Source organism: Megascapheus bottae, chromosome 21, assembly GCF_031878675.1.
Source record: "Megascapheus bottae isolate mThoBot1 chromosome 21, mThoBot2.hap1, whole genome shotgun sequence".
NCBI classification, from domain to species: Eukaryota; Metazoa; Chordata; class Mammalia; order Rodentia; family Geomyidae; genus Megascapheus; species Megascapheus bottae.
In genome coordinates this window covers 14,316,453-14,340,028 of record NC_143529.1, presented here as the reverse complement: position 1 = coordinate 14,340,028, position 23,576 = coordinate 14,316,453, and the positions used below count along the sequence as shown (strand labels likewise).

The 23,576-nt window shown below is 37.7% G+C and overlaps 1 protein-coding gene across 3 annotated transcripts in view; it reads right to left on the bottom strand.

Moving 5' to 3' along the window:
• Pard3b (par-3 family cell polarity regulator beta) overlaps window positions 1-23,576 on the bottom strand; it is a 963,936-nt gene that overhangs the window by 146,464 nt on the left and 793,896 nt on the right. For all 3 annotated transcript variants that reach the window (XM_090354671.1, XM_090354668.1, XM_090354669.1), the window contains one exon: window positions 15,875-16,168. In XM_090354671.1, the coding sequence (XP_090210797.1) occupies window positions 15,875-16,168 (294 nt within the window). The remainder of the gene's footprint in view (window positions 1-15,874; window positions 16,169-23,576) is intronic.

Sequence of the window (23,576 nt, the reverse complement as noted above, 5' to 3'; positions counted from 1 at the left end):
GGATCACTACTACAATGTGGGTGGGAGTGGAAACTCATTCAACCACTATGGAAAGCAGTATGGCAGTTCCTCAAAAGACTAAACATAGAACTCCCCTATGATCCAGCAATTCCACTACTTGGCATTTACCCAACCATCCAGAAACAAGGACATACTAAATCCACTAGCACAACGATGTTCACTGCAGCACTATTAACCATAGCAAAGATATGGAACCAACCCAGATGCCCCTCAGTTGATGAGTGGATCAAAAAGGTGTGGCATTTATACACAATGGAATTCTATGCTGCTGTCAGAAAGAATGACATTGCTTCATTTGTAAGGAAATGAAAAGACTTGGGAAAAATCATATTAAGTGAAGTAAGCCAGACTCAAAGGAACTTAGGCTCAATGGTTTCCCTCATTTGTCATAATCAGTAGAAACCTTGGGCTCTCCTAGCAGAGATTTACAATAGAACAAAACCTAGATACATAAGGCCATATAGTATGACACTACATGAAAGGACCTCCAGGATATAGAGACAAAAGCCATATAATGAGTTATTGTTGTCCTTAATGTACTGTGTTATCTCTCATCTCTTTTGCTGTCCCTTGGTTATCTCATATTATTACAGTATTTCACCTTGTTATCTGATATATTGTGTATATGCTTGATTGGTTATTTGAAATTGGATAGGGAAAGGGGAAAACAACATGAGCGGTGGGGAGTGGGGGAGGGAAATGGGGACCAAGACATGAGAAAGGATATCAATGTATGTGAAGTAATGCACCTTCTATCTGGTGAATTTAATGCAGCCCTTCTATTAATTACAATAAAAAGTATATGAAAAAAGAAAGAAAAATTGTTTTCCAGTCTTACAGCTGGAAGCAAATGCATCCTGGGACTTTGGTACTGCAATGTCATTGCCTCTGAAGACTCAAATTGACTCTTGCTTCCTGTCTTTGGCATGTCTCAGTTTTCTCTCACGTAGATATGTGGGTAAATCAGTTTGTACGATTCTTGTCACCTGTCTCTCATACTGCCTTCCCCGACAGAGGAGAGGTAGAGGTGGGACAAAATGACTGGAAATCAATGCGGAGAAGCTCAGGGAACAGACACGAGGACAAGCTGAAGATGCGTATTGTCTTGTCCCCTGTGGGAGAACACTGAGGTGAGGGCTGCAAGAAAAGGAAACTAAACCCATCTTTCCCCTGCCAAGTGAAGTCAATGAAATGGCAAGGATGGGTCCTGAGTGAAAGCTATGTGGGGAGAGGCCGGAATGTGCCTGTAGTAAGACTCACATAATGAGGCTCAATGGAAATACAGTGATCACTTCTCTGTAGAGACTCAACAAGACTGAATAGTAAGACAAAACTACAGCTTCTTTAAAATCACTTTAAATTTAAACTTACGCCTAAAATTACTTGTGAATACCTTATAGGTTATTTATAGAAGGCCTAATACATGCCAGGATTCATACACACTTTTGTATGAATCCTTGTTAATTCTTCACGACTTCATACAACAAAGTGTATTAGCCATACATTGCTGTTATGAACACTTCATATTGAAAAGGGATGATGAATTTCTATTTTCAGTAACAGTAAAAGAACATTTTTTTGCTCTTTCATGAGATCAACTAGAAATGTTGGGAAAACTTGAGAAAAATACAGAGTACAAAACTGCTGCTCAAAGGCTGTGGAGAATCCCAAGGAAGTCAGGATCTAAGCAGCCAGTATTGATTATGAAGAATTAGGTAGGTTGGCAGACTGAACTAAGCCCAAGATTCCGTGCCACTTTTCTATCCAAGTCATTTATTAATTCATAAGTGGCATGGAATCAAAGGCTAAGAAAATGAGCAGAGTGCAGTGGGTAAGAGATTTGAAGACTCAGCAGAGATCCTGAGATTCTTCTGGAGTTTGGAATATAGAAATTAGAGTTTAAGATCTGTGAAGGAGATGGATCCTGGTAAATAACCTATATTTCTATTTAGGATCACAGAAAGCTCCACTCTACGAATAATAAAGCTCAGCTTTCAGTAATCTCAATGTAAGAACAGATTAAAGTAATATGCCCCTGCTCCAACTACCAAACAGAATGTAAAACTTAATTCACCCAGGATGAAGATAGCAGCTTGAAATAATTTAGTTTTGAGGGGTATGCCTGGTATTTTGATCAAAAGTATCATCCATACCAGGAGGCAAGAAAAATGTCACTGTAAATCAAGTAGAAAAATCAATAAAAATCAGCAGATCCATAGCCAATGCAGAATTAGACATTATTATACACGTTTCCTAAAATAATTGTAATTCATATAGTCCAGAAGAAAGATGGTAAGATGGGGAATTTCATCAGAGAATTGGAACTTCAACAGACACCCCAAACTATACATTGTAAGAGTGTAATGGTAGATTTTAACTGAATATATATTCAATTTTATTTAATATAAGCAGACTAGTTACAATAATTTAAAATGTAAATATTTTCTGAATGATATGAAAATACTATCTTTTTGGGGGTAGGGGGTCATGGGCTTGAACTTTGGCCTGGGTGCTGTCCCTGAACTCTTCAGCTCAAGGCTATCACCCTACCCTCGAGCCACAGCCCCACTTCCCACTTTCTAGTGATTAATTGGAGATAAGAGTCTCTCGGCTTTATATTGCCCCAGCTGGCTTTGAACCTTGATCCTCAGATCTCAGCCTCCTGAGTAGCTAGGATTACAGGCATGAGCCACTGTGCCCGGCTGAAAATACAATCTTTTAAAAGTATGTTCTATGTGTAAAAAAATCTAGAAATTTTGTAAGTGAAAAGATAAAGATATGGCGAGAATATCTTGACAAAAAGATATTTCATCAGTGCCAGATTAAGTAGACTTTTAAGCAAAATAATTATTTGAAATCAAGAGATGAGTCAAAATGATAAATGGGTTAAGATTCTAGAAAGATCTAGCTTTGACTGTAGCTAATAGTGGGCTTAAAATACTAAAATAAAAAAGGACTAATGCTAGAAAATCTAATGTAACAGCATCCATTTTAACATTTAAATACACACACAGAAAATGTTATCTGTGGACTATGTTCCCTTATACAATGAAACATAGAAAAGACAAAAATGTTCACCTACCATTGTATTCAACCTATGACTAGAAGTTCTAGATTCACAATAAGGCAAGAAAAGGAACTAAAGGCATCCAGAGAAGAACCAGAAGAAACAAAACTTAATGTTCATATAAAATCCTGTGGGTGATTATTTACAGCAGCTCTATTTATAATGCATACAAGTTGGAAGCAGCCAAAATGTCCTTGAATAGGCAAATGGTTAAACAACTTGTGATTGATCTGTGCCATGTAATCCAGTTCAGCAGTAACAAGAAAAGAATGATCGGTGCCCACAACAACGTGGATGGATCTGATCTCCAGGGCTGTACGTGTTGTGAAAAAAGCCAACCTTTAAAGGTCACATATTTTCTCACTTAAGCAATTCCCCTTAGGCAGCATTCTAGAAGTGACAGAATTATAGAGATGGAAAACAGCTTGGTGATTGCTGAATTCTAGGAATGATGGGAAAGGCATGTTACTATAAAGTGGTTATGTGATGGATATATTTGAGGAAAGGAAAATAGATCTGTACCTCGTTAAAGTGGTTACACAGATCTACATGTGTGTAGATATACATAGCATAGAAATAGATCCTACCAATATCAATTTTTTTGGTGTTGACATTACATTGTCATTCTACAGGATGTAAACATTGGAGAAAACTGGAGAGTACAAAGTATTTCTCTACCCAGCTAAATTCAACACCAAGGAATTTGTTGATACTATTTTGGAGACAATATCTTGCTAGGCATCCCAGGTTAGCCTCAAATTATGAACCTTTCATCTCAGCTTCCTAAGTGTTGGAATTATAGGCTTGTGCCACATATTTAGCTCTAAGCAATTAATAGTAATAGTATGTCAGAATAGTATGATCAGATAAAATGATGCTTATCGACGTGAACTACGAGACATGGAAACAAGAGGGGTTTTTTTGTTTTTACTTTTTTTGTTATTTTTCTGTTTTCTCTTTTGTTGCTATTTTTCATTTCTGTACCTTTTATCTTGTATGCAAGTTTATCTGAATTGGGGAGGGTAAGATGTAAGTTTATTTGGGTTGGAGAGTGGAATGGGAAGCAGAGAAATGGTAGGACAGAGGGTGAACTAATTTAGCAGTGATACTCACTAGACATTATGTTGAAAATGAACTATACAGCTTGGGGGGATGGGTTCAGGAAGGAAAAAATTGGGAGAAAATGAAAGAAGAGATGGTACTGTTCAAAAAGAAATAGACCCAACATCCAACTTACATAACTGCAACCCCTCTCTATATCAACTTTACAACTAAAATACATATAAATTTGCATACGCAGTATTGCCCTGGTGAAATGGTTCCAGATGCTAATTCTGTATATATGCACTCAACTCAACCCTTGCTATAGCACTCTGATGTAGGGTTTATGTTTATACCTATTTGGTAAACATGGAAACGAAGCCAGAGAAATGGTAAGTTGTTTAAAGTTGTACAACTGCAATGAGTAGCAGAGCCAAACCACAAAACAAGAAACTGTACTTTGAGAATCTATTTTCCAGCCTCTCTCATGTGTAGATATTCCATTCTTTCCTGGACCCCAAATTACAATACAAATAATAGCTCGTTTACAATATCATACACACTACATTGAAGGTGTAGTTTCAGGGGGTTTCAGGTAATAATAGTTACTGACTGTGAGATGTTTTTGTCTCCTCTATAGCCTAATTTTTCCTGGAAGGTATAAGACACAACTGTGCTTTCAGCTTGTGGTGTGAGGGCAGTGTTGTCTGGGGGAAGTTTTTGACTGAGGAAACCAGCATGAGACAGGAGGACAAGGTCAGGAGATCTGGTTAGGCTTTGCTCTAGGGTAAACACAGCATGAACTTGGTTGCAAGTCCTTGGTATCTGTGCTGATGATGAGAGTCCTGCAGAAGTTCCTACACAGAGTTCTCTACAGCAGGCAAAGTGAGAGGTTGAGGAAGGTATAAATGGCCATATTGGAGAGACTCTGGAGTGTTTGGTTGGGGTTGAGGGAAAGTCTGCAATGACTCTTGGCTTCTCTTCTGGATGGATTTGTATGAATCTCCACTCAGCTCTCTAGAGGGGGTGGGTTTTTTTCTTTTATCGTATATCAGTATTAAAACATCTTTTTTAAGATGTTGGATATTTATGAGTACTAACATTAAAACTATCTTTGCCCTTTCTCATCCCACTGATTATTTATTGTTTGCAAAGATAAATACAAGAAAGTAATTGACCCAACAGTGGCCTCTTCTTGATTATGCATTACATTAAATACAGAAATTACAAATAGGGCACTTTGGATCCTGTCCTGAGCATTAGCAAAGACTGTGTAATAGAAAGTTATATCACACAGCCTAACACATTAATATAAACCACAGGTCACAAGAGGACTGGAGTAAGCAGGGTAGATTAGTGCAAATCTCACTCCCTACAGAAAAGCACGTCATAGCCCAAGGTTCCTGATATGTTTTTGTAGCCTCTCAGTCTTCAATAGGGTACTTAATATATAACTGACATCAAATAACTTATGGGTACAAAGGAAAGAAGAAGGATGGTAGAGGGAAAAAAAGAATAAAATGGGGAAGAATATCTGAAAGGTGAGGAAGAACATACTTTTTTTAAAAGTTTTGATGCTGGTACAGGAGATTGAACTAGGGCCTGGGTGTTGTACCTGAGATTTTATGTTCAAGGCTAACACTGTACCACTTGATACCCAGCTCCTCTTTAAGCTTTTGGTGTTTAATTGGAAATAGAGTGTCTTAGATTTGTCTGCCCAGGCTGGCTCTGAACCATGGTGCTTAGATCTCAGGCTCTTAAGTAGCTACAATTATAGGCATAAGCCACTGGCCCCTGGCAAACAAATTTTTCTTCTTCCTCCTCCTTCTTCTTTCTCTTTCTCTTCCTCCTTCTTCTCTTTTTCTTCCTCCTCCTCCTCTTCTTCTTCCTCTTCTTCTTCTTCCTTTCAATCTAAATGAGAATCTTTCCCAATCCCCTCAAACTTCTTCTTCATGAATAGAACTAGTCAGAAATAGACCCGAATGTTCAAGCAATTCCTTTTACACATGTTACGGTCTATGCTGGAATGACAGTGTTAAGAGGCAGCATGATCTTTGGCATGCACTCCTCAATTATGCCCGATTGGGCCTTAGACTATAGGCTGAGACGTGGTCTTGTAGTCATTCTAGTAAAGGGAAGGGGCTGTCTCGCTGCCTCTGCTACTCTTGGAAGCTGACAACTTAGTCTGACATAACCAGCAGAGTCCCAAGAGTAGGGCTCTCAGGGCATGGAAAAAAAAATGAGACAATGAAGTTTTAAATAGAGAGGGGATGGAAGAAAGTAGAGTTAATACTATATCCGCTATTATTAGCACTTATCTGGTCATAGAGATTTCTTTCATTAAGAGACTTCTCATTATTGTTTAAGCCACTTAGACATTGGTGCTAATTTGTTCTAAGGGGGTGTGGGGGAAGTGTGATTGCTTCATTCAGTTAATGAGTTAAATCTCTATGGAATTGGCATTTATCACTGAACTTCCTAAACGGAATGAGATCACTTTGGCTCTGTTTGTAGAACCAAAGCACACCTCCTTAAGAAATCTACTGTATTTACTGCTTAAGTTCCTATGCACCACTTCTACAAAGTGGTGAGTCAGAAGTAAGAGCTAAACTACTACTAAATCAAAATAAAATGAACTGGAAAAATCACTAAGAAGGACACTGGGGACAAATACTGAAGGGTCTGTACATAACCAAGTCACAACTTTAGCGAGATGCTAGACTGTTGTGATAGTATACTGTTCATTTAATACTCAGCTTTATAGACTTTGTTTTGTGTTAACACTACTTAAATCCATCATTGCTCTTATCTTTTCAGTGACTGTGAAAACTAGAAGTGTATGTCCTCCAGTTACCACATATCATTAATATCAGAAATTATTCAGACAGAAATAGTTCTATCTGAGCTATAAAAGAGAGTATATCTAATAAGGATAGCATCCCACAGGGAATTAATAGGAATATATTTGAACAAAGTACTATCTGCCACTAATCTATAACGTTTGCATTATTAAAGGGCAGTGAAAGGCAATGTAGGAGAGGAGGTATCTAGGGGTAGTCTTTGTAGTGGAGTTCACAGAGGGATTCCCTGAAAGCCACTCACAATTTCTTTTTGTCTCCCCTGATTTTGTGTACCAGGAAGATGAAACACCATTCCTCAATATCTACACACATGTGTAAGTGATCTTTTCATCTAACTGTTACACACAAGAAGTTGCTGGAGTCTTCTGGGAACTCTTTCAAAAGCCATGGGCAAGATTAAAATCCCCCATTACCATCTGACCATTAAGAGGCATGACCAGTGGTTGAATGAGGCCCAATCACTACTGGAGGCAGGGAGGAAGCTTCAGAGTGGCTACTTTATAAGACCAAAAATATCTGAACTCCTTAGTAGATAAGACAAAATATCTTCCTGCTATTTTCAATCAAACAACTGTGTTACAGAGAGGTCTTCTCCACTCAGAGAAATTGAGACAATGCATTATATGAACCATTATTGAGGCCAATTGCAAACCAAATAGACACCCAAGTGATGTGGTATAAAGATAATTTCAGTTATGAGAACCAGATAAGGGATATCTAATGAGTGAATGAGTTTTTTAAATTAATCTCAAGGTAGCTTAGCATTTATCAGTGCATTTTTCATTTATATAGATGACAGGATGGTCGTAAAAGGAACTGAGCTGTCTTATATTTTTCTATTTGTACTTTTTTTTGTTTCTGATGGTTGCAATACACTGGGACTGCATCTAAGAATTAAATATCCATAAACTAGGGATGGGATGTTTCCAAACACAAGATTGAGAGGATCAAAACAACGATATAATCAGTAGTTAAGTCAATAACATTCTCAATGTATATTACCTAGTAATATACTATATAGCCCAATAATAATGCCCAATAAACTTTCTGAAGAGTTTTTCAAAAGACTAAACATAGAACTCCCCTATGGTCCAGCAATTCCACTACTTGGCATTTACCAAATCGTCCAGAAACAAGGACATACTAAATCCAGTAGTACAATGATGTTCATTGCAGCACTATTTACCATAGTAAAGACATGGAACCAACCCAGATGTGCCTCAGTTGATGAGTGGATCAACAAGATGTGGTATTTATACACAATGGAATTCTATGCTGCTGTCAGAAAGAATGACATCACCCCATTTGTAAGGAAATGGAAAGACTTGGGAAAAATCATATTAAGTGAAGTAAGCCAGACTCAAAGGAACATAGGCTCAATGGTTTTCCTCATTTGTCATAATCAGTAGAAACCTTGGACTCTCCTAGCAGAGATTTACAATAGCGCAAAACCTAGATACATAAGGCCATATAGTATGATGCTAAATGAAAGGACCTCCAGGATATAGAAACAAAAGCCATATAATGAGTTATTGTTGTCCTTAAAAGTACTGTGTTATTTCTCATCTCTTTTGCTGTCCCTTGGTTATCTCATATTGTTAAGGTATTTCATCTTGATATCTCATATATTGTATATATGCTTGATTGGTTATTTGAAATTGGATAGGGAAGGGGGGAAAACAACATGAGTAGCGGGAGGTGGGAAATGGGGACCATGACATGAGAAAGGGTATCAATGTATGTGAAGTAATGCACCTTCTGTCTGGTGACTATAATGTAACCCTTCTATTAATTACAATAAAAATATATGAAAAAAACAAAAAAAATTCTGAAGAGTTTTTGTTGATATTTACTGAGCCAGGTAGTGGACTAATATCATTTAAGCCATAAACAACCCATAGGAGATATGTCACCACTTTGTAGCACAGAAATTAAGACTTTTGAAGTAGAAGATTAACACATTTGAATCAAGGTCCTAGAAAGCCAAATCCAGTTCCAAGTCATTCTCAATTTGAAAGCACTTGCAATTTCATGACTTTAAAATGCATCCTATATCTATCTCTATTCTAAGGGAATTCAGAATTCTATAATTATTTGTTCATGAGACAGTCTTAGCTACTAGACTGGGTTTCTTTAAGGTGAAGATTGTTTCTTAAGTATTTTTGTATTAGTTGTGGAATACAGCAGATGCTCAATAAGAATTTCGTCATGGAAAACAAGATGAGGTTCTGGGGTGGGGGGAGGGAAATGGGGACTAAGACACGAGAAAGGGTATCAATGTATGTGAAGTAATGCACCGTCTATCTGGCGAATGTAATGTAACACTTCTATTAATTATAATAAAAATATATGAAAAAAATATCCTCCAGGCATTGTTGAATATATACTAGAAAACCTAGGCCATTCCACTGAACTATCAAAGAGCCGTGAGCAGTTTGCCCTTTATTTCCATAGCTGCCATAATTTATTCAGTAAGTATTAAGTCAGACACTAAAGGTTTACTTTTACATTGTTCCACAAAAAGGCCCATTCTAAGTCTAAGTCTAAGTGAACACATTATTTTCCAGGTATTCACATGGAAAAGGTAAAAGGGTTATCTTTACAATTTCCCAAGAGCAAGAAATTACTACTTTTGGTCAAGATTACTGAATTGTAAGTAAAGAGATTTTTACAAGTGTGATACTTATATTAACTATATATTTGGCAAAATATTCCACAACATTCATGATGAACTAGAACATGTGTACTAGATAATAACAAAATAATTAATAGTTAAGTGAGAATCTCAAAGTGTACTGATTAATGGAGGTCTCAGGTAATGAGTTGCAGGGATCACACTTGACATTGATCAATGATCTTATCAGTGACATAGATGAGTCCACAGTGATTAAATATGAGAATGATATAGCCTAGGAATGATAGGTAATATACTGTGGACCCAAACCAATACGTCAAAATATCTTTATTGGCTACCACAATGGAATAAATGGGATTTTTTTTTGGTGCCAGTATATGGGTACTATTCCTGAGCTATTTTGCTTAAAGCTAGTGCCTTACTACTTGAGCTACAGCTCTACTTCTGACTTTTCTGGTACACATCTGGGGTTTGGAAAATACTTGTTAATAAAGGTGGGCAGAGAGATCACATCAAAAATTTGAAGGGCTGTTAATGTGACTTCTACTCTGTGTCCAGGCAGAGTGACTCAGGATGGATGGAGATGTTATACGGAAACAGCATTTGGGTGGATTTCTGTAAGCGAAAAAGCATGCTTTATGAACTTTTGTCATTGGAAGATGGCCCAAATCAACCATGTGGTGTCTTGTGAGTGATTTGGGCAGAACATGTCTGATGAGTGGTGTGGTCACTGATGGTTCCAAGCAACTCTAGGATTCTATTAAACCAGTCATCAATTCCTAAACTATGTATAGAGTAACAACACTGGTACAGGAACTTCGGAGGCAGAGATAAACAAAGCCAGGCAACTTATCAACCACCCCAGTGGAACATCTCTTCTGATGATTTGACTTTTTTTTTTTTGGCCAGACCTGGGTCTGGAACTCAGGGCCTGGGCACTGTTCTTGGACACTTTCTGCTCAAGGCTAGTCTAGTGCTCTACCATTTGAGACACAGTGCCACTTCTGTTTTTTTCTGTGTATGTGGTACTGAGAAATCAAACCCAAGGCTTTGTTAGGCAAGCAGTCTACCACTAGGTTACACTCCTGGCCCCAATATATTTTTTTAAATGTATGTTTAAAATAATTATTTTCTGTATTTGATTAATGATTCTACATTGCATATATCTTATTAAACAGGTATCTATTATTGAGGAGCAAATACCCATATTTTGAGATGCTGATATCCAAAGAATACTTTTTAATCAAATATGTAAATCACATTTGGCAACTTGTAGTCAAGAATGTCCAATAATCAGCCTGGCATGGTGGTGCGATCCCAGGACTTTGGAGACTGAAACCAGAAGATTTTGAGTTCTAGACTAGCCTGTGCTACATAGTGTAACCCTGCCTCAAAACAAAGTCTATCACAAAATGAATGCAAACTGCAATTGCATCAGATGCCTAAACATCCCCATTTAAGACAATTCTGGTCTCATCTAAACATATAATTTGAGTGTCCAGCTGCCCTGGGCACCGTGCACCTACTGGGGTGGCCAGGCGGGGATAATGCTAGTATGTTATTGCCCTCAATAGCTCTCAGGCTCCACGGGAGGGCAAAACTTAACCCTGGCTATGTTCAAATCCCAGGAGGACAAGTGCTATACAAATACAGTCATCTATCTCTGTCATGGTGGCAGGGACGTTTTTAAAACCATGATCACACTTACAGCTGAATCCTTTGTAAACCAAAACCAAGGTGTATGATTATTGCTTTTTGTTTTGTTTTTGTTTCCATCAGGAGGGCCAGAAATTCAGTTTTAAGTCTAGAAGCAAGGTGGGAAGACACCGAAGGTGCCTCTAATGAGATGCAACTGTGGGCCACACAGGGGAGACACAGTTCTGTGAGCTAGAAATAGACAAAGAGGAGATGGCCCCAATGTAAAATATGAAGTGGAGTTTATCACAGCATTACGAGGCCCTTACTATCATTCTTTCTTTCACAGGAAGGAGGTGACAAGGACCTGCCATTGGCCCTGTGAAATTCCATGCTCCAAGCTAAACAGCCCCTTTGCCATTGCAGCCTGGTCTCACCTCTCCAGTGGGGAGCATTATTATTATGAGGTTGTTCTGGAGGGTCTCTGCATTGGCTTCTTGCTCTGACATACTGCCACAGATAGAACTGGAAAGATGTAACCCTTTACATCTGACAGCTCTGCTTCTTCTTCACCACTGAACTCACTCTCTAAGTTCTTGCCTATCTGTTTCTCATTTCAAGTCTCCCTCTGCTTCTCCTGAGATACTGACCTCCTTCTCTTTAGTTAACTAGTGGCATTTTAGTGACCAAATCTCAAACTCTCCTTGTGCTTCTCCATATCTTGATATCTGTGGAACATTTCTTTCTTTCTTTCTTTTTTTTTTTATTTTGTCGGTCATGGGGCTTGAACTCTGGGCCTGGGAGGTGTCCCTGAGCTTTTTAGCTCAAGGCTACCACCCAATCCCTTGAGCCACAGCGCCACTTACATTTCTGAGGCACTTGATAAATACCTTTCTTTTACTTGTAAACTAAGGGTTTGGCTGCTCTTTTTCCTCTTGTTTCCATAGTCACTTTCTCGCACCATGTCTTTGCCAACTCTTCTGCCATTATCTCACAACTGGTCTCACAGGCTGGCCATCTTTCTCTTCACCGGCCATCAAGCTAGAAAGACTATTTTCCTTAAGTAAAAATCTTTCTGCATATTCTTCAGTTATGATAGTTTATTATTATTTTTTGCCAGTCCTGGGGCTTGAACTCGGGGCCTGATCACTATCTTTGGGCTTTCTCAAGGCCAAGTACTCTACCACTTGAGCCACAGCACCACTTCTGCCTTTTTCTATATATGTGGTAGCAAAGAATTGAACCCTGGTCTTCGTGCATGCTAGGCAAGTACCATTAGGCCAAACTCCCGGCCCAGTTAAGATATTTTAATAGGTCCTGTTGACCTCAGGATTCAGAAATACATCAGTACCTACATTCTAATACTCCTGAAGCCACTTATACAGGTTTGACTTCAGAACACTTCCAAACACACATTTTCAGATAACTACTATGAATCGAGAAGTACTATCATAAGATGCAACCCAGTCTTTCACACTCTGACTCCAGCGAGCAATCGAGCCTCATTTCCTTCATTTTTCTTTCCACTCCTACTCTGTTCTGGATGTTTCAGAGCTTGCCGAACATGCAAGTTCTCTCTAGCACTTGAGCATTGTGCATGTATGACTATTACGAGAAAAAATATCCTACTCTGTCTGGTCCATGCTTATGAATCCACTCAGATGCCTTTCTTGACTACCTCAGGCACCATTAGGAAAGAACAGCTTCCTTTTCCCTTTCCTTTTTCTTACATTATGTTGAAATTGCCCATTTCTACATCTCCTCTGGACTGAGTCCATCCTGTGATTAGCTTTGCATTTTCTCTAACACTTTCTATAGCATTTAGACCACAATAGGTGCCAAACAAAAATGTTAACTGAATGTAAGTGATGGCACCCTTTCATTGTAATTCAAGGAAGGTTTAGAACTCCAGTGTCTGCTTGCTGGTGCTGTCAGGGACAATGCAAGGGGAACTCTTCTCTGACTTCCTGGGCTTAGAATTTTGTTGATGAAGGATGGGCAGTAGTAAAAGTAACTGTCTGGCTGCTCATAGCTAGCTAGCATAATTGAAAGCTTAATCTGTGCCAAGACAAAAATTGCTTCTTGAACACCTCAAGGAAAAGGAGCAAAGCAGTTTTTAAATGTGATTAAAGATAAGAACAGAATGATTCTGGTTATAAAGCCACTCTTTAATTGGCTAACTATATGACAATAGTCTAAAACTACTGAAAGTGGTGTCAGATCATTAAGTACAAAGTATTCAGAGTCAAAATTAAGACTCTATCACCCACACAGATGTATGGACTGGGCAGAAAATAATAATTTTTTTCTTGATAACATTTCATGGTATTTGTAATTAAGATTAACCTAAGAAAATTCTTTCCTGGAAAAACCTGCATAGTTAAAAATTCACTGAGGAAAACATATGTGTTTAGTGTCTATTAAGATATGGGCATGAAATGTCCCTTGCAGACTCAAGCGTGGAAGACTTGGTCCTTCACAAAGCAGCAGTGCTTAGAGGTAGGAACACAGAGACAAGATTACATCATGAGAGCTCTACCTTTGTCAAGGTATTCATCTGTGGAGTTCATAGCTTAGTTGACAGGACTGTTGAGTTCATGGGATTATTCTGATGTGGGGTTAGTTGGATCATAAATGTCACCTGGGACATGCCTTTGAAGGGTATATTGTTCCCCTGGACTTTGTTTCCCAGCTCACCTTCCTGGCAGCCATAAAGTGAGCTATAGTGCTCACCAAATTCTATTGCCATGGTATTCTGCCTGACTGTGATTGAGAAACTACAAAATCAAAACCTTTACACCCACAAGTCCAAAGAAATCTTACCTCAGCTCAGGTAATTTGGCACAGTGCTAGAATAGACCAATCTAGTGTCATAATGAATGTAACATTCTGGGGCTAAAAATAAGCTTTAGATGATAAAATTGGGGGGGGGATAGGGTGTATCCATGATTTTGTTGTTCTCTTAGAGACTTACTCTGCATGCTCATATAGTGAACATATAAGAAAACTGCAGTAGGAAAGCCATTTCTGTGGTGCAGTTCTTCATGTGCACTTGACTAGAAAACCTATTCTTATAGAATTTATCCCATTTATTTCCATGCAGTTAGTAGTTGGTAATGCTGGCTTAGTATTAAAAAATGGTTACCAAGAAACAGTCTTTCCTAAGTGAGGCACAGCAGTAGATATATACAAAGAGGATTATAGAGAACTCTCTTACTTAGGAAGAGGAAGATGAATCAAGCTTTAGGCCTGAATAGACTAAAAGAATATGCTATTGTTATTTGCATGAAAAAATCCAACCCTATGTAAAGGCTAGGAGAAAAAAAAGGCCAACTTTAATCAATCCTCAAATTAGCAGTTTAGGTATTATGGTCATATCACACAGTCATAGGAATTTATATTTTCATTTAGTTTCCTAAGAAAAACTTGACCATCTTTCTTTAATATTATCAACCTGGAAGCTTGACAGTAAGGATTAAAAATTGCTCCTTCCTTCCCACTTGGTTATTGGAAAGGCTCTGAAAGGTAATCAGTCTTGTGAAGCTACACTTTACAGTCTGCATAAAAATGCCATGATTTTCCTTCCTCTCCTCAGCCTAATTGAAAGTGCATAATATCACCCAGCTGGGGAAATGTAAACGGTAAACATATGCAATATATCATGCTACCATGCAAATGCTGGCTACTAATAGAGACTGGGTAGTTGTCAGAACCCTGAGAAATCTGGAAAATGACTCTTTTCCCCATCTAGAATGAGATCACTTGGTACCTTTCATCCTGCCTCCTCCCTCCAGACTTCAAACTGTAGTCAGATTAGAGCAAGGTCAGTGGACCTGCTCTCTGTATGTGTAATTCCAAGGGTCACCTAACAATGCTTATTGACTAAAACTCTTTTAGATCAACCTTCCAAGACAGAAGGCATTTTCCTTGTGGCAGGAGGTGGAGTTACAATCACCTGTTCCCTACCTACTTCAATTGTACTGACAGATGGTCCTATTATTTCTCTCCTTAGTCACTAAATCTAAAGATCTTAGGCTCTGTCACCTCCCATCTTTCTCTACTCCATCAAACTCCTATTGCCAAGATTATCTTCTTTTCTACCTCTGGTCATCCATGAATAGCTATAGAGGATCACGTTTTCCTTGAGTACAATAATATCAATCTTACTGTTCAATGTCCCAGGTACTTCCACAGCTATCTATAATTCCACTTCAATTATACCTACTTGGATGTCATCATTTTTGCTTTTCTGATTTACCTCCAAATGCCATGCCATCTTCTTGTTAAAAAAGTCTTTTACAATAGAGCTCTTAGGAAAAAGGACAATATTCCTTCCAAGTTTTTATCATTAATTCTCAGTTATAATATTCTTGCAAAAATTGCTCCCTGTTGTACCATGGGCTCAACTACATTTCATTCCTGCTATCTCTTGACTATTGTTTTAATTTTGATGGTTTCTGTCTTGGGGGAAGGTCAAAGAGGACCCTTGTCTAGGGCACCGAGTCATTTCAGGTTTAATGTATTGAAGGATATATTTTTATCTCTCTTAGCAGTGGAGATAATTTGAAACTTACTGAATTAAAACTGCATTCATCTTTCACTAAGTTACATTACCTGTCAGCCAGAGTTGGTGGATGATATGGCTTGTTGACCTTGGCGTAGAGACCCTCTAAGTGATCTCTCTCTGGAGACAGTGCACGGCCATCCCGAGGGTAACCCAGTTGTCCAGGCTGTGGGGGAGATGGAGATCTGAAGACATTTGCTGATGCACATGGTTCCCGAAAGTGGTTCACTCTGGCATAATTGGGGTCCATTTCATCATCATCCATGTCGTGCACAGATCCCGTGGCATAATCGACAAGAACTCTTGCTTGCTTTTCTCTCAGCTCCTGATGTTTTGCTCCAATCCTGAAAAAAGAAAGTGTAGAAGTAGCAGAAACATATGCAAGTTTCATAGGCTACCACAATGTCATGGTCTCATGAATGTGATAACTCTTGCTAGACACTTAGCTGTCACTTTTCTGTTGACTCAAGACCACATCATGGCATAGATGCCAGCAGCCTAAGAAGATTAATTTTCTATCCTTGACCTTTATTTGTCACAGGATCTTTGCTTTGATAGCAATGCTATAGGTATTTTGACATGTTGCTCACTGATGACTGAGCTGATATCAGTCTTTCCCGATAAATGAGAAGTATTTACAGAATCATGTGTGCATCTCTAGTAAAACACTATGGAAGTATTTCTTAGGACAGAGGTGCATGTTAAAGATCTCATCAGAATCTTGCTTTTTTATTTTTTCAAAAATTAATTTTAAGTTGTTGTACAGAGGATTTGCATTTTAACAAAGCAGTTTATGAATGCAATATATCTTGATAGAGTCTTACATTTTTTGTCATGACTTAGCTATTTAATGTCCTAGAGTTCCAGTGTAAAGAAAAGAGCCTGCAAAAATTGATTTAAATATGAAAAAGAAATACAGAAACTGCCAGGCCACTAAAAGCAGTGGCATCAAGGGTAATTTATAAGAGACACTAAGTTTTTTGGTTACACAAATCGGGATCATTGTGTCTCATTATATAGGGGCTAGGGACAGAGTAAAATAATGAAGAAATTAATAGGCTTCTGACAGAGATGAATTGGTGCATATAAGTGAATTAAACACCATTACTGGCAGAACTCCACAGTGCTAAAGCCTTAAGTGATATTACAAAATGCTATTGCTAATCAATGCCACTGAGAAGACTGGGGGTGGAGCAGAAAAACATACAAATCCACCTGGATTTTGAGAATGGGACATTTAATCTGGGAAGTGTTAGATCCGTTCTTCACAATACCCAGTGATAGGATGGAAAGGTCAGTGTGGCATCTTATTGGATGCTGATGTGGGTAGTATTAGGAGCTGTTTGACACTAATTAGGAAGAGATCTAATCTCCATGGGCAAATGAATCGCAGGATATATGGGGGGAAAAGATGGTGCTGGCTCATGTTGTAAAAGAAAGATAGTCAAGAAGGAATGGGGATGAAGCTGAAGTCCTGGACTCTGAGAAGATGACAGGTTGTAGGTTAGATGTGGAAGATCCATGTACTCCTAAAGACACCCAGGGAAGTCCTGGATGAATTACAAAGCTGAAACTGAAACTCCTTAGCATCTTCTCCTCTTCAAATAGTTGTTCTTGTATATGGCAGATAGTTTTATATCTTACAACATCAAACTGTTTAACAAAATCTTTAGAAGCCATGATCTTTCAAGATAATTTTTCTCTTTTGACAGGACAGTGTTTTATTTATTTATTTATTCAATGGAGTAGAAAGGAGGAGAAATCAGGCAGAGGAGAGAAAAAGCAATAAAACAAAACAGCATGTGAAGGCATGGGATTACAAAGGCACCATCTATCCTCAAGTCACAGCCGATGAAAATAAATGCCAGTATGCACCATTACAGACTGACTAGGCCAAACCATATACTCTATGCCAGAGTAATTAGAAGAATTTATATTTTTGTATAAAGCAACATGTACCTCCAAGGGGTTCTGAATTAAGTGGAAAGAAGATTGCACAGTAGGGTACCCATTAAGGGGCCTTGCCTGTCCACTTGCAATACACATCAATCCCACATTCATGATGTTTGTTTTGAATAATTTCTGATGAAGAAGATAATAACCTGTTCCATTCTGCACTGAAACAATCTTTGCAGGGCTAGACTTGATTATCAGAGAATGCTTGCTGTACTAGATGGTAGGGATGGATTATTTCCATTGCAAATAGAGCCAAGTACATCCATAAAGTTAGGGGGTGGGATTCTGTCTGGTTTCTCTCCCTCATAAGTGGAATGCCTTCAAGAGGAATCAGACAGCAGTAAGATGAATATTGTATGGCTGCTGCGTGGGGTTCTCTTTGTGCATTACTGGAAAAGAGACACTCCAAGCTTGATTTTCTGAAATCACAGCCATTGAATGTTGAAATACGTGTTCCTTATATCCTCCTGTCTCCTAATTGGGAGTTTCCTCATTAAATAAATTTGCTGAGTGGGTAGAGAATCTCCGATGAAAGCGATAGTATGTATGCAAAGTGATTATTTATCCTTGTGTTTTTTCTTTCGTACAACAAAACCACTTCCTTCCTCAATCCTCTCTGCACCATTGAGTGTTGCAGTAACTAATTTCATATTAATCACTCAGTAGGTGAAATAGTAATTTCTCTGAACTATCATTATTATGCCATATATCAGGGTCTCTCCATTTGGGGGTGGACAAGACAGTCTCTGTAAAGGGGGGTGTGTGGAGGCAGAGGAGACTCTCAAGAGGGTGTCAAAGAAAAAAAATTGTTTTTGTAGTGCTGACTGCCCTCACTTAACAATTCAGTGTGAGAATTCTAATTGTTTCTAGTCATTTCTATTTTGAGGTCTCTTTATCACTGGGAACTTGATTTATTAAAATATCTATCTTTTCAAAACACCCCTTGCTAATAAGCCCCTTTTCATTTCATGCCATGACTAGGTCCCCCATTCTTCTGAACCATTATCTTTGAATTATTCAAATCTCCTCCTTCGCTCTCTTTTTTTCTTTGAAAACATTGATGTTGGTTTCTTAACGCCACTGCCCTCTTTTACTTCTATTTTTGTTGGCCACAGTCTAGTGTTCAGGCTTTTCTATTTTCTAGATATGCCCTGTCCTATCTGGTGACTGTTAGCTATTTGTAGCTCTATAAGCTTAAATTTGAATCCAATAAAACTTGTGTTTTATCAGTGTCCCAAAGCACATGTCAAGTGCTCAATGGTAATATGTTCAGTGAACAATGATCTGCATAGTGCAGATATAGATGAATTCTTTCACAGCAGAAAGTTCTATTGATTGTTAGTCTAGATTACTCTAAGAGTTTTTGGTATATCACTTTATCCCAATTTAATCTATACCACAAAAAGATGCTGTGGAATATTCCTTTTTAAAGAGTATTTCTGTTGTATTTCCCTCTCTAATGGTAAAAGTATAGTAAATGTATATTTCCCTCTCTGGAATACTACATGAACAAAACAATTGAGAAATTGGAATGAAAATTCATGACAATGGAATTAGAAAATGGCTGCATGCTCATACCTTACAATGACATTGGACTCAACCCAAAAGTGGGGGCTATCCTGCTAATGGATAGACATTTAAAATATCTCTAAACAGGAAGATATTTCTCTAAAGCAAGTGTCTCCAGGAACACAGATGGCAGATTGCACTGCCATTTTCCCTTAGAAAGAGAAAATCGAGGGCTCTGGAGGTTCTAAAATCTAGGGTTAGTGGGGATGGAATGACAGAGTAGCAGGGCTAGAAGAAATTTATGCTGTCTGAATAGTCTTCTCTCCTGTGGAAACATAGAAGTAAAATGGGAGGAAGAAGAAAGTACCAACCTGTGTTGTTTCTGAAAGGCAGAAGAGCAGAGATTTGTGAAAAGAGAACCAATTATCTGGAAGGCTTTTACTGAGGAGCAGGCTGCCCTCTTAACAGAATAAATAGCTCCCCTAGACAGAGACCATAGAAATTAAACCCCCAAACTTGCTAAGAAAATTATTTTGAGAAAAAATATCAAACTGAAGCTAGTGATGTGATCTTAGATCATTTATGTATGCATCATGTAATCATGTATTGCAGCATGTTCTTTATTTAAATTTCAAAAACTGTGGGATATGAAGGCAATTTAATGGTGAGCCAAGCATTTAAAAATTAAATGTAATAAGAGAGAAAATAATGGATTTTGCTGCAGATAGTAAGTATAAATATTATTTTTAAAAATAGAAAAGAAATCATCTAAAATACAAGTAAATCCATGCTGACTTCAAACCTGAAGACAAAAACAAAAAACATGAAGGGACTTTTAATGCTTATTGATTCATCATGAACAACTACTTAATTAGAAAAATGAGCCAGTTCATAATTGAGTCAAGATGAACAATTCAATCTGGTTGTTCTGGCTGAAACTCCTTTCTTTCCCCAACTTTGGGAAATGATCCTGGACTTTCCAACTTAAATTGCTGATCTTTAAAAATTGTCCACTTTTAAGTATTACAGCAAAAACAAAGATACTAGTGAAGCTTTAGAATGATGTCTCTGTGAGTGTGCAATATATTTATGTACCTAAAAATCTAAGGATAACCATGTAAGAACCATAGTTATTAAAATGTAAATATTATATGCTATTCAGATTGAATAATATCACTAATGAGATAAGAAGCCCGTAAGGAGATGTTCCAGCAAACATCACTCTGCCTCCCAACCTGAATTGCACCAGCAATTGTGCAATAGTACCTTGTGCTTAAAACCATCAAATGAAATGCTCTAAGACTACTCTTCATTAGTCAGACATTCAACTCTCAATTTTCTCTAGCATAAGGACTAGACTGGTTAAAAACCACATTAACCTTGACAATTTGTCTCCTCTTCAGCTTACACATCTAGTAAATTCTCTATTAATGTGAAATATTATATAGTTAATTCCCTGTTCCTTTGAAATATTATAGAATTATGCAGTCCTCAATTCATGGATTTATTTTGTGTGAATTTCTGTATCTTTCTTCTATGTTATGGTAAAGAGTTTAACAAATATAGAAGGAACCAATGGAATTTGCCTCACCCCCAATTTTGAGTATTGGCCTATTTGTATTACATGAACCTTAAAAAAATTTGACAAGCCTTAGCCTCTAGAAAACAGGAAGTGGGGCTTGGGTCAAGGGTAGGGCAGTAGCCTGGAGCTGAAGAGCTCAGGGACAGCAGCCAGGCTGAGTTTAAGCCCCATGACCCACAAAAAAAATTGATGATATTTGATTACTAGATTATTATATTTGATATTAAAGTTGATTATTTTAGTACAGTATATTGAATTTGATTATTATATAGTTGACTATCTAAAATATTATGGAGTTATGCAGTTCTCAAGCGATTGATTTATTTTGTGTGAAATTCTGTATCTTTGCACTATTAATAAAATAAAAATGGTACCAAATTGCTTCACCCTAAATTTTGAGTATTGATAGATTTGTATTTACAAACCTTATAAAATTTGCCAATTTTATTTCAGTCTCTGTTGTGGAGTATCTTTGTAAGGCTCCAGCATAGGAACCTTGAGGAAGAATCACCAAGGCTGGTCTATGAAGGAACTTGTCGGCTTGTTCTGGCCTACGTATGAGAATGATGTGAGAGGCTCTTTGTCAAAGGGAGGGATGTCATGATTAGTTAATAGTGGGTATAATGTGCTGTGGTGAAAAGTTTGATTTGAGTTTTCTATCCACAGCTTTTCTGCAAAAAGGCCATATTCAGTTTAAAAAAAATGAGTTTTTATCAAACACCATTGTGCCTAATGTTACAAATGTTTGGTAAGGTAAATCCAATTATAACTTTTATATCACATTCACCTTTTATTGTAAAATAAATCACAGATACAGAAAATTGTATCAAAAAAGCTATGGGTTAAAAAACCTATAGAGAGCCAACGTGTTTTTAAGTATCATTCAGAACAAGGTATAGACCTTTGTGACACATCTCAAAAGGGCTCAGGATTTGATAATGTTTTGAAATTACAGCAGAAGATACAAAGTGGATTAAGTTTATAGAGAAAAGCTCACAGTTTAAAATTCTAAAAGTCCTAAGATCACAGCATAGCACAGGCTCTGGTACGGACTCCTCTTTGGGTGCATTACTTTAGAGCTGATGGTAATGGTAAGAGTGTGTATGGAGGGGAAGGAAAATGTCTCATCTTGAAACAGGAAGTCTGAGAGGCTGGTCTCTCACAAGGCTCTATAATTGACTAGGCTCTGTCTCATTAAGGTACTTCCTGCTGTCACCATATTGACGGCTTTCTTTTAATTTTTCTATTGTAATGTATAGAGGGGTTACAGTTACAATTGTCAGATAGTAGCTGCATTACTTCTCACACATTGATACCCTTTCTCATGTTTTTGTCCCCATTTTCCTCCCTCACTCCCTCCCAATCATCTTTTTTCTCCCTTCCCTTTCCTATTTCAAATAAACAAATAAATTTGTATACAATATGCAAGGTAACAAAGTCAGATACTGTAACAATATGAGATTAACCATAAGGGCAACAAAAGAGAAGAGAAATAACATTGTACATTAAGAATAACAATCACACAAGATAAAGCTCTTGTTTCCATATCTTGGAGATCCTTTCATTTAGCCTCATCCTATATGCTCTTATGTATCTAGGTTTTGTGCTATTGTAATTGAGGGCTAACTTTCTAATACAAGAGGTTTTGTGGACACACCTAAACTCTATTCAAACCATACCGATTTCCAAGAGTTCCTTCTTCCTCAGAACCACATATATATTAGGTCTATATTCCCTGTAAACTAATAATGCTAGAATTAAATAAGGTTGCAATTGTCTTTATCATGAGCCTCCATCCCCGTTCTTGCAATATACCTATGTTGTTATAACACATAGCTGCTCCAAGCTGTAGTTCTATTCTGTTCAATACTAATTGTAGCTTCACATGTAACTACATTGATGATATATAAAGGTAGGCATACATTTAATAAAGATCAACAATCCTTTTAGCAAATGAGTATGAATCCTGAGTAGATAAAAGTTATGCCTTTTCTATTTTAAAGCTGGATTTCCTAGATATGAAATTGTTGTTTTTGTTGTTGTTTGTCAGTCCTGGGACTTGGACTCAGGGCCTAGGCACTGACCTTGGGCTTTCTCTAGGCTAGTGGTCTACCACTTGAGCAACACTACCACTTTCAGCTTTTTCTGTATGTGTCGTACCAAGGAATCCAACCCAGAGCTTGGTGCATGCTAGGCAAGCATGCTCCTGGCCCCGTATTGGTTCATTATGTCCCCGAGAATTTTAAATGTGTGTTTTCATATGAAAGTGTTCTTGCTGAAAAGGTTAATGAAAATCTTAACTTTATGTTCCTTATAAGTTACTTACCAGAAATCTCTTTTTTACCTATTCGGTGAAGATATCAAATTAAAACAAAATTTACCTTCTTTAAAGAATTATAGGCATGAGCCACTGGACCCAGGTCCTTTTTATAATTCTTTCTCTTTTAAATATATTATCTAAAAATGGTTGCTATTTTAACAAATGAATAGAACATGTACCACTGCTGGCTTTCTTGAGTAATTTCAACACCTTCTAAGTACCAGTTTGTAGGCTCGCCAATGAGGTGGATAAATGCAAATATTTCTTTCTGATCCATAAATACATCCTCTAAAGCCTTAGACAGCCTATTTTATATATCTCGTGTGTTTCCTGTGTTTGTCATTCCACAAATATTTACTGAGTACCTACACAGTTTAGGTTTTCT